Source organism: Protobothrops mucrosquamatus, unplaced genomic scaffold, assembly GCF_001527695.2.
Source record: "Protobothrops mucrosquamatus isolate PMUCROS unplaced genomic scaffold, P.Mucros_1.0 scaffold78, whole genome shotgun sequence".
Classification (NCBI taxonomy): Eukaryota; Metazoa; Chordata; class Lepidosauria; order Squamata; family Viperidae; genus Protobothrops; species Protobothrops mucrosquamatus.
The window spans coordinates 1,829,953-1,847,144 of NW_015386455.1; the positions used below are offsets into that span (position 1 = coordinate 1,829,953).

General features: G+C 37.7%; 1 protein-coding gene across 1 annotated transcript in view; it reads left to right on the forward strand.

Moving 5' to 3' along the window:
• The window catches only part of KPNA3 (karyopherin subunit alpha 3), a 36,988-nt gene extending 23,920 nt beyond the window's left edge, over window positions 1-13,068 (forward strand). Inside the window, exons 10-17 of the mRNA XM_015812320.1 lie at window positions 860-904; window positions 1,834-1,965; window positions 5,937-6,065; window positions 6,985-7,089; window positions 7,183-7,254; window positions 7,346-7,508; window positions 10,028-10,122; window positions 10,883-13,068. Of these exons, the coding sequence (XP_015667806.1) occupies window positions 860-904; window positions 1,834-1,965; window positions 5,937-6,065; window positions 6,985-7,089; window positions 7,183-7,254; window positions 7,346-7,508; window positions 10,028-10,122; window positions 10,883-10,981 (840 nt within the window). The 3' untranslated portion in view covers window positions 10,982-13,068. The remainder of the gene's footprint in view (window positions 1-859; window positions 905-1,833; window positions 1,966-5,936; window positions 6,066-6,984; window positions 7,090-7,182; window positions 7,255-7,345; window positions 7,509-10,027; window positions 10,123-10,882) is intronic.
• The last annotated feature ends 4,124 nt before the right edge of the window (window positions 13,069-17,192 follow it).

Sequence of the window (17,192 nt, forward strand, 5' to 3'; positions counted from 1 at the left end):
TCAAGCTTTGAATCCAGATCTGTCTGGACCTAAGATAGTAGTGTGGAAACTCTAAAAATTGAATCCACTGCTATATAGTTTATATATTACTTGAGAAATATCCTTTAACCGCAGTAGGTAAAATAACCTCACTAGCTTGGCCTTTGGAGATTATATAGGTAGTCCCCTACTTATGGCCACAATTGAACCCAATATTTCTATTGCTAAGCAAGACAGTTGTTATGTGAGCTTTGCTCCATTTTACGACTTTTATTTCCAGAGGTGAATCATTGCGGTTGTTAAGTTGTAACACGGTTAAGTTAATCTCGCTTCCACATTGACTTTGCTTGTCAGAAGGTCACAAAAAGGTGATCACATGACCCCAGGACACTGCAGCCGTCATAAATATGAGTCAGTTGCCAAGCATCTGAACTTTGGTCACATGACCAAGGGGATGCTGCAAAGGTTGTAAGTGTGTGAAAAATGGTCATAAGTCATTTTTTTCAGTGCCATTGTAACTTCAAATGGTCACTAAATGAATAGTTAAGATAAGATAAGATAAGATAAGATAACCTTTATTGTCATTTTTATACTGTGGGCACAATGGCACACATCAAAAATGAAATTTAGTTGCCCACTCTCAAAGTGAAACACATACATGACACACACCTAAACATACTATGAACAACATATGTATAGACCCACATCCCTACATATACGTAGCAAATAAATATTAAATATTGTCCATCTTGAATATATAACGGAAGGAGGAAGCTTGAGAGGTAGGTAGGTAGGTAGGTCAAGGACTATGTATGAAAGGTATGTTGTATTTTTGCTTTCCAAATATTAATGGCCTTTGATAATCCTTTTTTCTCAACAGATTTTACCAGCCTTATGTGTTCTAATATACCATACAGATATAAATGTAAGTATATCCTAAAAGAATATTCTTTCTCCTGGAGATTATTATTTATTAAGCGAATAGCTATATTACTTACATTTTGCCTAAATTGCTGCTATAAAAAATTACTTGCAAAACATGTTTACTTTTTCATAAGTATTGCAACCTGTAGACACTTAACCTGGAAATCAGTTGCATTGTTCATAGTAAGGGCAGGAATGCATGTGATTCTATTTTTGTGTTCATTTTCTGCTGCTGATGATCTATAAGTGGTTCTTACATGATAGAAGTTATGATGCAGTCAAATGGCTTGTAGATAAAATAGATGCTATGNAAACATGTTTACTTTTTCATAAGTATTGCAACCTGTAGACACTTAACCTGGAAATCAGTTGCATTGTTCATAGTAAGGGCAGGAATGCATGTGATTCTATTTTTGTGTTCATTTTCTGCTGCTGATGATCTATAAGTGGTTCTTACATGATAGAAGTTATGATGCAGTCAAATGGCTTGTAGATAAAATAGATGCTATGCTGGTTCCTGCTATGGGAAATGCTATTTTCTATTGCTTTTGTTTGGCTCATACAATACTTATATGTCAGAAATTCATCTTGTGCTCATGTGTTTGAATTACTGAGTTGTGGGCACATGCAAAAGTAAGGATCAAAATAATAACAATTAGGAGAAATAAATTTACAGTGGATGGGCTAAATATTTTCTCCTTGCTTGATTTCTTTTAAATGTTAGTAATATTGCCATTATTTCAAATGTTTTGGGGTAGAATTTTTTAATATTCCTCGATTAGTAGAAAAAACAACAAAGAAAATCATAGAAAGCAATTTAGAGAATATATATAAAATCTGCAATATATGTGAAGCTCTTGTGCATAGAAAATCTGATTCAGAAGTTAATTGCCGTCTTACATTAATATATAACATGTCCTTCTTGCACAGATTCTTGTGGACACTGTTTGGGCTTTGTCCTATCTCACAGATGGTGGGAATGAGCAAATACAGATGGTGATAGATTCAGGTGTAGTACCATTTTTAGTCCCCTTGCTGAGCCATCAGGAAGTAAAAGTTCAGGTAAGCTTTGAGTATTGTACAATGTGATATGGCATTATAAAAATGTCTTATTATATCAGTGACAAAAATTCAGACATCTTTGTTGGGTATAACATCTTTATTGATTTGTGTGTCAAATCCACTCAATTAAAGGCAAATATATTAAATAAATATATTTGTGTTTTGAATATACTTCCTCAATAAGCATACATATGTTCTTGACTAAAGCTCAACTTCTGCTGTCTATTGGACACATCCATGCAGTGTTTCATGGCAATAATCTGACAGTATTTGCCATTGTCTTCTTCTAGGATAGTTTTTTACTTTCTGGTAATCACTATTGCTCTGGGATGACCTGGTGGTTTCTCATCGCAATGCTAATCAGGCTTAACCCTGCTTAGGTTCTCAGCCCAAATCAAGGTCAGCCAGGTGCTGAGAAAGTATTTAATGCTGATTTATATCTACCTTTTTTTAACTTACATGTTAATATATGTTTATTAAAAACATACTCCATTTTTAGACAAAAAAAATTCCTTAAGACATAGGTGTTTTCTGATTGCATATTACATATTTTATGGACTGTGTTGGTACAAAACTAAGTAACTGTATGGTTGTTCCAAATGAAAGAAGGGGAATGTACAAAGTTATGTCCATAAAAGCTTGTTAGCAGATTATTATAGCCATTCCTTGTTTAGTAATTACCTCAACTAGCAACCGTTCACAAATACAATGATAATAAAAAAAATCATTTGGGACCAATCCATACATTTACAACAAATTTTGTGTGCTGGTAACAATGTATGCTGGAGTCAGTGTAGCTGGTGTAGCTATGTGAGCAAACTTTATCTGAATGAGACAGTAGCAATCATTGATATTCCCAGGTTCTCTCTCCCTCTCTCTCTCTCTCTCTCTCTCTCTCTCTCTCTCTCTCTCTCTCACACACACACACACACACACACACACACACACACTCACTTAGCAACTATTATGCTTAAGGATCTGATTGTTGGGAAAGAATTCAGTCACTAAATGAGGAGTGGCTGTATTGTAATAAGAACAATAAACACTACTTAGTTTTTTCCTACTCCTTTTCATGTAGTTTATTTTAGAATTCAAAAAATAGTAGTAGTAGTAGTAGTTTCATAAACTCTATACCTCAAGTGCTTTCTGTAACTCCAGTTAGTTTCAAAAATATTTCAGATTCTTGTTGTATAAATGGTTAAGATTTAGAGGGTCTCTTAGTCTGATCAAGAATGCAGAAATACTGTGTTTCCCCGAAAATAAGACTGGATGTCTTATTTGCCATGTACGGGAGGCGACAAGCACGCAGGGGCCGAAGGTGTCCAGCCGCAGCCCGCCAGCCCCTTGGCCGGTGTACTCTGGGGCTGCAAAGCCCGCACAGCGCAGATTAGTGGGAATGCTGCTACCGCTGGGCTGGCCCCCGCTAGATGCACCACACGGGTGCCTGCCCATTCCATCACACCTTCTGGTTGCTCGCAGCCAGGAGGCCATGCGATGCACTGTTGCCGCCAGGAGGTGAGGCAAGGCAGGTGGCAGGGGGTGGAGCTGCCCCATGCACCCAGCACCCACACACCTTAGGACCCCCACATCAGGCTACTTACTCCCCGCTCAGCAACCTCCCCCGCCCGTTCAATGACCTAAATGCCCAACCACTGCTTCCCTTTCACTCCCCTGCCAAGCCAGACTGCCATGCTACAGAGGATGGGCGGGGGTGGCTCTATCCCCTTACCCAGTCCCCCTCTCCTGTTTTGGAGCCAGGAGAGAGTGACGGCAAAAGGCCTCCACCACCACTGTACATCAGTCACATCCGCGCTGGAGAGGCTTTCTTCAGTTCTCCCGCCTTCCCCTGCCCTCAGATCACCTGCCCAGCGGGAGCCACCTCCACCGCTTGGCGCTTCAGTCCTGCGGCGTCATGTCAGGCTGCCTGCTCTCTGTTCATTGCCTGTATTTTATGATTTCAATGGTGGCAGCTCTGGAGGCCGGTGGTAGGAAGCAGTGGCAAGCGGGGTAGGGGGATCTTTCTCCACATACCATCTCTAGAAGGAGTCTTTGGAGCACCCTGGCCGCCAGCCCAGGTATAATTCTCCCATGACTGGGTAGCGCTGCAAAGGGGACCAGGTGGCCAAAACTGCCAGCCCAGTTACAATGAAGAGAGTGAGTGCCGCTGCTATGAGGCAAGGCAGGTGGCGGGGGGTGGCCTGGCTGCGGGAGCCCTGTAGTGCGCGGGTGTGGGGCAGCTCCACCTCCCACCACCTGCGTCGCATCACCTTGTGGTGGCACTGATGCACCACGCGGCCTCCTGACCCTATCTGGCCGCGAGCAACCAGACGGTGGGACAGAGTGGTTGGTCGCGCATTCTCCTGCTGGATGGGGCTGCTGCTGCCGGTGCCACCGCTGTGAGGCAAGTGGCAGGGCATGGGTGGACTGGCTGCAGGGGCACTGAGGTACACGGGTAGCTCCACCCCCTTGCCACCTGCTCACCTCATCTCATGGCAGTGGCACCAGAGCACTGCTCAGCCTCCTGCTTTGTTGCAGCTGTGAGCAACCAGAATGTGGGACGGAGTGTGCGGCCGGCCGACCATGAAGGCTCTTAATTAGTTCTTATTTTTGGGGTAGGGCTTATATTAAGCGCATGCGTAAAAAATCATGCTAGGGCTTATTTTCTGGTTAGATCTTATTTTGGGGGAAATATGGTAGCAGGAGAGAGAGCTTGCCAGGTTTGTAAGAAGCACATAAGTTGCCATTTCGGAACAAAAGAAGTGCTATGGCATTTTAGTGTTATTTTTATACTAAGGCAAAACAGAATCACTTGAGTACCATGATGTTTATACACAAAATAACTGAAAGACTGCATCCATAAATATTTGTTGGTTTATTGCAGATTTTTAAAAATACATATTAAATACATATTAATGTTATTAATTAGCTAAGATTTTAATAAGGTTTCTGAAATTGGGAAAAAAAATATACATGCCTGTTATAAGCTGTGGAAGCTATGATTTTTTAACCATTCCTACACAGAGCAGGCTTCTTTAGCAACTTTATCAATTGAAACAAATAGTGGATATCCAATCTCTTTAGGTTTTGAAAGAAATTACAGTAGACATCCCAAAATGGCTGCTGTTAAGGTTGACAAAATGAGTACAATGGACTGAATTTACACTGCAATAAAATTACAGGTAATCCTCGACTTACAACAGTTCATTTAGTGACTGTTCAAAGTTACAACAGCACTGAAAAATGTGACTTATGACAATTTTTTACACACAGACCATTGCAGCATCTCCATGGTCATGTGATTTACACTCGGATGCTTGATAACTATTTCATGTTTATGAGGGTTGCGGTGTCCTGAGATCCCCTTTTGAGACCTTCTGACAAGCAAAGTCAATGGGGAAGGCAGATTCACCTAACCACCGTATTCCTAACTTAACAACTGCAATGATTCACTTAAAAAATTTGGCAAGAAAAGTTGTAAAATGGAGCAAAACTCACTTAATAAATGTTTCACTTAGCAACATAAATTTGGAGCTCAATTGTGGTTGTAACTCGAGGACTACCTGCATAAAGTTCCTTTGTTAGTTTCTTCTCTGAATTTGTACCAGAATAGCTTCTTTATTCTAAACATGCATTTTTGAAACGTCTAAGAATTGTAATTTATTGGACGAAAAAATATAAATACAAACATATATATTTCTTGGTGCTAGCGCACTAAAATAATTTGAACTTTATTTAGTTCATTGTAAGATTTGTTACTTTAATTATATTGCTGGGTGTCTTTCACCGTTACTTCTACCTACGCTGAGTCAATAATTGTAGCTCCCATGTAAATAGTTATCACAATTCAGTTAAGATGCCTGTGGACGTAGAAAGTTTTGAAATTAAATACCACATTTGAACTAGCCCTAAGAATGAAATAGAGACCCTTTAAAGCACAGAAAATGTTAATTGTATCATTTCTTAAATTAAAGACTGCAGCACTAAGAGCAGTTGGCAATATAGTAACCGGTACTGATGAACAGACACAAGTTGTTCTCAACTGTGATGTCCTCTCCCATTTCCCAAATCTTTTGACACATCCTAAAGAGAAGATAAATAAGGTGAGTGCTCAAAATCTTTTGGTAATCTTGTTTCATTTTTTATAATTTAACAGATTTAACATATTTCTTTTCCTAATGCTAAAAGAAGTGCAAAGATTTCACACCTAGTGTAGTTACCAATATTGTGCTTCTAGTCAATTTCTCTCTTTGATTAATGGAAAGGGAAAACATGGTATTTACAATGTAAAAAATTAACCGTGTAAGGATTGCAATAGACAAGTACTATTTATATATTCACAAATTATAAGTTCAATCTTCATTGGTAAATATCTAGTAAGAGGGGATTTATTTACTGGATCCAAATGATTAATACCTCTTTTTAAGAGGAAAGTCCTAATAATCTTGAAGAAACCATCATACATTCACTCCTTAAAAAGCAGCTTTGGAGCGTAGGTATAGTTGTCAGTCTCAGCCAATTATGAATATCCTTTTGGTAAGATGGTAGGGCAGGTGTTTGCTAAGCAGAATCCCCAGGATTATTTTTAGACCTATTTCTATTTTCCTTTGGTATGAAATCCTCTTGGTCCTCTTAAGAAAAAGAAGCAGAACTACTCATAGCTATCAGTGGTTTTCATGGCTTTTTTCATGGTAGTCTCTTGGACTTAGCTTTATAAGAGTGATATAGTGAGTTCACCTGAGAAATCCCATAGGGTAACTGAGAAATTTCACTTGTCTCTTTTAAACTGCTAGGAGACTTTATCTAGGTGTTTATAATTAAGTAGTATACAGTGAGGCAAAAAGATGTAAAGCACAGAATATTGTTAAAATATTTTGTATTTTATTTTCTAGTTCACAGTAAAATAAAATTAAAGCTAGGAAAAACCATACACCCGGATGAAAGTGATGGAAGTTCCAAAGACATACTCGGTCCATCTATGTTAGTTTCAAGTATTTTAAGCAACTTTTGTTTTCATTGTAGGAAGCTGTTTGGTTCTTATCCAATATTACTGCAGGAAATCAGCAACAGGTTCAAGCTGTAATTGATGCTGGACTTATTCCTATGATAATTCACCAATTGGCTAAGGTCAGTCAAATACCAGATTTCCCTATGTTTATGTTTAGTTAAATTAAGATAAGATGTTATGTTGCTAATGCAAATCATTTTTATATTGTCTAGGGTGACTTTGGCACTCAGAAAGAAGCTGCCTGGGCAATTAGTAATTTAACGATAAGTGGTAGAAAAGATCAGGTTTGTACATCTTATCAAATTCATGCAGAATTTTTAGAATGATTTATATCTAATGCCACAAATAATTGTAAATATCTTTTGCATTGCTCAGGTTGAATATCTTGTACAGCAGAATGTAATCCCACCATTCTGTAACTTGTTGTCAGTGAAAGATTCTCAAGTAGTGCAGGTGGTTCTGGATGGCCTAAAAAATATTCTAATAATGGCTGGTGATGAGGCAAGCACAATAGCAGAAATTATAGAAGAATGTGGAGGTAAGATTTCATTTGGTAAGATGGACTTTGACCCCATCTCCAGCGGTAGTCTCACATCTGTCATAATTGACTTATTGTGGTATTTAATTGATAATGTTATTCTGATGAAAATATTGTGAGTGGAGAGTAGAGATGTACTTTTTTATTTTTATTTTATTTTATTTTAATCTGTTTTTTTGTTTGCATGCCATAGTTAGATCATTTTTTGTGATTATTGGATCCTCTAGAATAGAATGAAAATCCTTGAAGGATTGCTCAAATGCCAGCATAACTGACATTTCTTCATTGTTCTGTATGTTCTAAAGGCACTTAAGATTCTAGATACAATTGTTATTGTAAAAAGTAGATCTTCGTTTATTGTTTCTGTTCCACCTCTCAATTTAGAATACAGCATCAGTCTTGGTGATGACTAGTATCTCACCTTTTCTGCAAGACTCCTAGATAGACCAGTTTATGAGAAAGTATTGTATGTGGAAACATGATATGGAAATTTTGGCTTATCTTGGTAAGCCTATGATAGGTAGCCCTCAGAGACTCCTGTTCAAAGCCTACAATATCCCAGAGGATCTCATTTTGTTCTTTGTGCCAAAAGTTTGCATTTAAAAATAAATGGTCCTTTCAAAAGAGCTGTGTATTGTGCAGAGTATAGCCTTGTCGTGACTATATCTGTATACTATTAAAACTATCAGTGTCGTGACTTTAACTGGGTGAAAAGGTGCATCATAGGACATCATAGTTTTTGAACCAAGGTACTTCAAATGAGCTAACTTACAGAATGCATCCAAAATCCAGGACCCAAGACTCCCAAGGGAATGAAATTTGGAAACGTTGTGGCTGCCTCAGGGCTACTGGCTGCTGCTACACTGCATTTCAGCATACTATGATAATTTTCAAATTTTAGAGTTTCTCTCAATCTCTTGCTCCCTCCCCCACCCTGCATCAGCCATTTAACCTGCCTGCAGGAAAGGAAGGGAGGAAGGAATCCCTGCACACCCTTTCTGGTGCATGTGCTCCCTGACCTGTGCTGCTCCCCAACCTATGTAGCCTTCTCAACCTGTGTAGCACCTCTTCCACAACCTCACACATTTTCCCTGATCAGCACTGCTCCCTCCCCATGCAATACCTCCTGTACACTCCCATGCACCCTGGGGCCCTAATGGGGCACACTATGTTGGAGGTGATTGGTGGGGGAAAAAAAACCATTTGTCTTGGCTTTTAGTCTTTACTTAATTGCTGTTAGCTTTTCTATTTATGATTGTATGGCATTGTAAGCCACCCAGAGTCATGTTGGATAGTGAGATGGGCAGCATATAAGATAAGATAAGATAAGATAACCTTTATTGTCATTTTTATACTGTGGGCACGATGGCACACATCAAAAATGAAATTTAGTTGCCCGCTCTCAAAATGAAACACATACATGACACAAACCTAAACATACTATGAACAACATATGTATAGACCCACATCCCTACATATATGTAGCAAATAAATATTAAATACTGTCCATCTTGAATATATAACGGAAGGAGGAAGCTTGAGAGTTCGCAAGGTTAATGCTGTATGGAATGAAACTCTGGCTGAATCTGGAAGTCAGAAGTCAATCCCACTTTCTTGCCTACCTGTGATCATTCTCTGTTTAGGTGAGGAAATATCTCTGAAACAATTCCCCAACAGATCATGGGTTGTTTAATAATAAAGATAAAAATGTAATATGATTGGACTGAGAAAAAATGTGGGGTCATTGAAGTATACACACACACACTATTTGCACTGATCCAATGAGCCCTAAAGAAAACTAGGCAGGGTCCAGTTGAGATATTTTCTCAAATTCCATTTCTGCTTTGGACTTGGATTTCTCTTATCTGACCATTGCCTTTTTAAAATGGATTTTATTTATTTGAGGGGCAATCCTAAACACTCTTAGATCAGGGTCGGACCAGTTGAATTTTACTACTGTGTAAATACATGCTGTTAATCAATAAAATTACTGAATGCATAAATCTCAACACAATTTCTCATATTAGCCATATTAGTAGAGCCAAATATCTAAATTTCATAAACTCTGCATAGAGTATTTTTGTTTTAAGTCTTCATAGAAATTGGGATCTGTTAGCTACACCCACATGCAGCTGCAGTTTGTGAAGCAACCATGGCAAAAAAAAATGAAGCTATTTTAAAAAATTGAAGAGGCGCCTCATACCCACTGCCTTTCAACAGTGTCTGAAGTGTGTGTGCATGGGGGGGGGGTGTTTCAAAATAACAAAAGTAATGTCATGCCATGAGCCATACTCATTTGTTCAAGTATCACAAGGTTGCCTATATACATACACAAAAGGGATGGTGCCTGCAGTGTGACCAAAGCATTTCATCATTTGACCAAAGCAGCAAGATACTATGGATACCCATACTTGCATTCAAAATATTTGATCTGTCTTAGGTCATATGCCAAAACCAGTGTCATATGCCAAAATCATAATAATTTGTAAAGCTAATTGTATGTTTATTTTCTTTGCTAGGTTTAGAAAAAATAGAAGCACTGCAACAACATGAGAATGAAGACATTTATAAACTAGCATTTGAGATAATAGATCAGTATTTTTCTGGTGATGATGTAAGTACCTGTGACATTTCAGAATATTATAAAATAGTATAATTATAAAAATATTATAATTTTTTTGCATAATATTCTATACTATAGTCAAATCCTTTTATTCCCATTGAAGATATATTAACTTTCCATACACTGCATCTTCAGGCTAGGGCACTCAGTGCGCAAGTAATCTGGCCATCTACAAAAGCAAAATTAAGTCTGAGAATTTCAAATCCCAGCCATTGTGAGATGACTGCTGTTTGCAAGTCAGATCCCTGTCCTCTTCATGTCTTTCAAGAAAAACCTTTAAAATGCCTAAATGATACTGTGGAACAGATGCATCAGCTTGGCCACGTACAGAGAGTTGCTTGTTTTCCCCGTAATGCTGGAAGACCTCTTTCTTACTAGTTGGTGTAAGCCTGTTACTAGAGGATAAATAGTTCTTGTCTTTATAGCATCTTAGCCGTCTTGCTAGTTTATAGGGCAAGAATATTTGCAATAGAAAATAGGGTCGTTGTTTTTTTAAAAAAAAACTTGTCTTTTTAATTTCTCACTTTACCCTTTTCCTCCATACATCTCACAGAATTACTTAAAACTGGGAAAACTGTCGTTGTAGCTTTTGAAAAGCTATGGGGACATATCAACACTTAATATGTTTGAAGAGATAGATTGTCACTGTAATGCCCAGATCTGAGTGAAGTTGGACCAGATATTAGATGAGCAAATGTTATGACTTGTATAATGAAGATTACAATTACTCCAGACTGTACTTTCTTTGCAGATTGATGAGGACCCCAGCCTCATTCCTGAAGCAACACAAGGAGGTACTTACAATTTTGATCCAACGGCCAATCTCCAAACAAAAGAATTTAATTTTTAAGCTCACGACAATGCAGCTTGTCTACCCTGCATCGGTAAAATACACAACCAGATATCTACCATTGGAAAAACAGGCTCCAAGCACATGCCCCTTTGTCTGATGCTTCTAAAAGCAAGTTGTATATCAGTCATTTTGCAGTTGCCAAAAGTACCTGTCACATGGACTGTAAATGCATATGCATGATCTCGTATACTGTTCATTTTTTTTAACAGTCTCTGCTACCTTTCCCCTGAGTTTTTTTTTTCCTTTTCCCGTGAGGCCACAAGCTGATAACTGCAGTCTACAGTTTTAAGAATACCTTTTTGTGATGGCACATTGGCTTCCCACACAAGAATAGCTTTCTATGGAAATAGCGTGCTATGGATCAAGACTCTTTAGTATGATTTTGGAAGACTTCTGAGAGGCCCAGTCTATTTTAATTTTTTTGAGCCTCAACTGTTGTCCTCTACAAACATATTTTCATATATTTAATGTGGAAGATAAATAAAGGAAAAGCAAGTCAAATTATTTTCATTGGTGATACTGACATTTAAAAAAACTTCTTTAAAACTTGGTAATTAATTGGTTTAAAAACAGACTACATATATCAGTAATTGTGTTCATTACTGCCTTAGAAGCTTGGGCTTGAAGAATGAACATTGTATTTGGACTAATAAAAAGGTGACCATTATTCCTAATTTCTAAGAACAGCAAGCTGTACTTGACCACTCTTCAGCCTGTGTGTTCCTGCTTCTTTTGAAATAATGAAATGCTGTGCATGGTATTTTACCTGAGCTACCACCTACTTTGGACTTGAACTTTTGTTTTAAGCTGAAAGCAAGAGTCCAGCATTAAAGTAACAAAGCTATTCCAAATCAGCATTGGTTGACAAGAATCTTGCTTTCATCTTTCAGTAGTCAATATATTTTGGGTTTAAATTTATAACTGAATAATGTTGATTTATATTGGTTTAAACTGTGGAGCTTTCATGTTTACTGTAATTTAGTCTTAAACTATTTTTTTACTTACCAGTGCTTACAATGATGTGGTTGGCAACAAACTAGCAACTATTTCAGAAGCACCATAATAGCTTCTTTTTGGAGTATTGGAAGAGTTATAGAAAAAATAGTCTATAAACTTATTCATATAGTTAAAATACATACTAGTTGTGTGAGGCTTTGTGGAAGCTGCTATTATTCAGCATAAGCATAAATGTACAGCTCACAATGAAGAGATTTACTTGAGCTGGTAAATTGGGAGTAATGGGGAAATTATTCATCCTGGCTCTTCAGAGGATTTAGGAGTGCTGTGGATAAACATGAAATTTAAACTGTGTAAGCTATCAGACAAACTGATATTGTTGCTGTTGTTCACTGGATGTACTTTGCTCCCAATGCCTTGATGTGAAGGGATACAAAACGTAAAAGTAATGTAGTTATTGGATGTGGGTTGTATTTACTGTGATGAAGATACAGACAGATGCCATGAAGAAAGCTTTGTTGATCAGCTGTTTTTCCACAATTAAGCAAGACATTGCAGGTGTTCATTCTTTTACTATATCTGCCAAGGTAGAGCCACTTTAAAGAGTGATCTTGTATCGCAAAGGATACAAGTATGTGTTTTAAAGTGCAAGATTTTTACTTGCTAGATAATCTGTTTTAATACAGTGTTTTGGCCTCTATTTATAGATTTTATAAATTTTAAAATCAGTTTCTCTTTAAGGTGGCTCAAACTTTTCAACTCCTGTGCACATAAAATTGAGTTGAAGTTCATTGTGCCTTTTTTCTTTACCCAGACATTAAATTAATTTGGTAACTGTATCCTATTAACATTATTAGTCTAAAATCCTGAAATTGTGCTGTTTTTGCTGAAAACTAAGTAAAAAGAAAATCAAAATTAGATTTTGTCAATTTTGGGAATTTCAAAGCAGATATGCAGTTAATAATGTGAACAAATCTCTTTGTAAACAGTATCCTCTATGCCTATATTCTTGTCTTAGATACTTCACTCAAAATAAGACTGATGATTTTTCACTACTGTGAAGAATGATTTTATTTCTTGCACTCAGTGCATCAACTTATAAACATAGGAAAATGAATTTAGAACAATAACTTGCCTTTCTCTCAGTTCATTATCATCTTATCAGCTCTTGGTACAGATTCAACCGTTTTGTATTTTTTTAAAAAGGGATGAAGGCTTGGGTTTTATTATCCTGCTGCACAAGAGCAGAAGTTACTTGAAACTGTGTTGAGAGAATTGCTGTTTTTATTTTCACTTGATCTTTCCCACCTCCTTCCATCTACAGTCCCCAGAGAGTGGTGCTAGAGGGGCCAGAGACCCTCCAAAGCTGCTTTTGATAGGAGATGTCGATAGTGGGAATGGGCAATACGATCTCTAACCCCATATGTGAGTTTCTTCCATTTATGCCATGGAATGGGGTCTTTATATTCAAGCTAAAGTATATTGCTGCACCTTTAAGTTTTCAGAAGTATTAAAATTGCATTGTGTTTATTTTTTTTAACTCTCAGTTAACAGAGTAAATTGTTCCTTCAACAGAGGCATCTAAATGTGTTCTTAATTTTGTATATGGGCTTAGGTTTTATAACCAATAAAAAGCTGCTATCAAATATTATAAATATGGAAGATCTTATTTTGAAAACAGTGAAAATTCATCACTGTTTAGATTGTTGAAGGGTTTTATTTCTTTGACCATGCAGTATTTGAGTTAAAAGATGCCTTCATTGACCTGATATGATCTTTTAAACTTTTTTTAAAATTAGTAATTGAAGTGAGCATTAGTTTTGCATGCTCATCACAAAGGAAGCTTCATATTTGATCCAGATCTTTGCTCAGTGCCTTCTTAAAATTATGAGTCCCTTGATGGAAACAAAATATATTATGTGATGATATATTTTTAGATGCATTATAAATTGCTTAAGCCTCGGAGTTGATTTTAGAATGACAGTAGCAGATACTTTTTCTTAAATTTTTTCTTACATTAATATTGTTTTCATTTTGCCCTACAAGTCTGTAAGTTATGGTAAGATTTAAATCTAACTAAGTTTAACTCAGTGCTTTGTGTGAAGTGGAAGACAGAGAACCATTGTCTAAACATCACTGCTTGAACAAAAAATAGCATTATTGCAATAATAATGTTTAATAATGTTTGAATCATTGAATCAGATATTTGTATACCACTCTGTCTTGTCTTAAGACTCTAGATCATAGTTGTCCAGCCGTTTGGCTTGCCTGAGCTGCAATGAGTGAAGAGAAGTTGTCTTGGGCTGCGTGTAAAATGTATAATATAGGCAATGTATATAAATAACAACTTTACTAGATAAGAAGTCCTCGACTTACAATAATTGAGCCCAAAATTTATGTTGCTAAGTGAAACACTTAAGTGAGTGTTGCCCAATTTTATGACCTTTCTTGCCACAGTTGTTAAATGAATCACTGCAGTTATTAGATTAGTAACATGGTTGTTAAATAAATCTGCCTTCCCCATTGACTTTGCTTATCAGAAGCTCACAAAAGGTGATTACATCACTCTGGGACACTGCAACCATCATAAATATGAACCAATTGCCAAGTGTCTGAATTCTAGTCACGTGGCCATGGGGATGCTGGGATGGTCATAAGTGTGAAAAATGGTCATAAGTCACTCTTCAGTGCCGTTGTAACTTTGGTCACTAAATGAACTGTTGTAAGTCGAGTACCTACAAACAGTATCTATGTAAGTTGTGGGGCCACATTACTAGCTGTCCACGGCCATGATTAGCCTGTATGCTGGATATGCCTACTCTAGGTAGTTTAGCTCACATAAAACATATAATAAAATTAAGCCCTGATTTAAAAATGTGCTAATTAAAACAACCATTATGTTACAGATAAATATGAAATCAGCTGTCACAAAGCTCAAAGACACGTCAGAGTAACTGCTTTACCCACTTTGCTAAAACTCAAGAGGGTACTGCCAGCAACAGTGCAGGCCTGCCTGCAGGCTCCTGGCCTTCTCATCTCACCTCAAATGGGGTGGGAACTAGAACATTTCCTCACAGGAAGAACACACTAGTCTGTCATACTTTATTCAGAAGAGATAGTCCTGAAAGTAAAAATTAAAGCCACAGAGGGTTGGCTTAATACCAGATTAATACAAGAAGTTTGACTTGCCAGCACCTTGGAAGATAGACTCAAGATTTAGAAGGATCTTTACAGACTTGAGCATTGGGCCTTGTCCAACAAGTTGCAGTTCAGTGATAAGAAAAGTAAGGTCCTGCATTTAGGTAGGAAAAATCAAATGCACAGGTACAGAATAGGTAGTACCTAGCTCAACAGTAGTAATTGTGAGAGGGATCCATGTGTTAAGTATGAGCCAGCAATGTGCTGCAGCTGCCAAAAAAGCCAAAACAGTTCTAGGCTGCATCAACAGAGGGATAGCATCAACATCATAGGAAGTGATAATACCGCTTTATACTGCACGGTAAGGCCACACTTGGAAAACTGTGTCCAGTTCTGGTCATCATGATTCAAAAAAAGGTGCTGAGGCCCTACAATGCAGAAAAGTAGACCACTGAGAACAGAATTTAAAATAATCTAGCTGCACCACAAGACTGGAAAAAAGATGGGGAGGTATATGTGGACCTAAAAATACAACTTCTAAGAACACTCCCCTCAGTTAAGAAAAGTGACAGAAGTGGCCAAAGAATTCTGTGTTTAGTGAGCTGCTACCTTTTCAACATTGGTTCCTTTTGAGGCACTAACCCGGGTCTTGTGAGAGGTGAGGAAAAGGCTGTGGACCCAACTTGGAAAGGAATTGGCTGGTTTTCTTTATGGAGGGAATATGATTGCTTTATTGTGAAGAGCTCAACAAAAATTAAACGCATTAGACCTGAAGGAAAAAAGAAGCATAGGGCTTAATGACACTGGAGATGGTCTCTCTCTGCTCCAACGGCTTGAGTCCTAACATTGTGTGGTAGAGTGAGGTCCCATCACTCACCTCAGCTTCTTCTGCCCAGCTAGCAATTCGAAAGCATATTCTGTCCGAGTAGATAAATAGGTACCACTTCAGTGGGGAGACAAGCTGGCACTTCGTGTGGACAGTTAGCACTGGCACTGAACCTTTCCGGTTGCGACACCCATTTGTGAGGCAACTTTGATAGAGGGAGAAGGCCTCGGATGCTGCTGTTCATCTTTCTTTCTTGCACTGAGTAGCTCTCTTTCCTGTGACGCATCTTAGGAAGTGCACAAGCAGTGCTTTTTTTGTTAAAAAAAAAAAAAGTGCCAGAACTCACAGACGTCATATAACCCGCCTTGCCTACCCTACAAGGTTCCATCCAAAAAAGGTGCCAGAACTCCGTTCTGAGCATTCTATGACAAAAAAGCCCTGTGCACAAGCATGTACCAAACATAGCTAGTAAATAGGCAGCCAAACTACTATTATGCATTAAGCATTGTAGTCTGTTGGCTAATGTAACATCACCATACACATACACAAAAAACCCTAACCCTGAAGGAACAGATATGAAATCAACATGATTGCTGATCTGAGCTCTGTTGAAATCACTAGAAGACACAGAACGAATTTTTTTACATTTGCTCTAATTTTAAAATATGCTGATATAAAGTAAAAATCACCTTCAAGATGAGTTCTGGTGACATATGTAGATATAGCCCATTAAATTTTCTTGTGAGGTGGAGTTTGTCATCAACGCTTGAGTTTAGTTTAGTTTATAGTGTAGTCCATTAAACGTTCTATTTCAGTTATTTAGAAGTTTCTGAAAATCAGTAAGCATGAAGGACAGTGGAAAGATAGAAAAGACAATTTAATATAAGAAGAAACTGAAATGATGGTCTCTGAAATTGTATGTACTAACTTCCCCCCAGACAGATCTCCATCAGAATGATTGGCTTTACAATATCAAGCTTTAACAACCACAGCTTTTACAACCACAGCTTTAAATGTTTGCTTTATTAGCCCCCATTCCCACCCCAGTGTTTTCACAACAGTTACGTTCTTAAAAGGGAAATGACTCCTTTTGAAAATGATTCTGTTTAAAACACGAGATAATAGCCAGAACATTTTAAGCAGCAAATTGCTTTCTTTTACTTGAATCCTCTCTGGAATATTCTGAGTAAAAGGAAGAAAATGGGGCAAGAATGACAAGTGAGCAGCCTCCCCCTTTGGTTGGGGAGAGGGAATGAGCTCCTTTTTTAACTGTTGAGATTTTTTAAT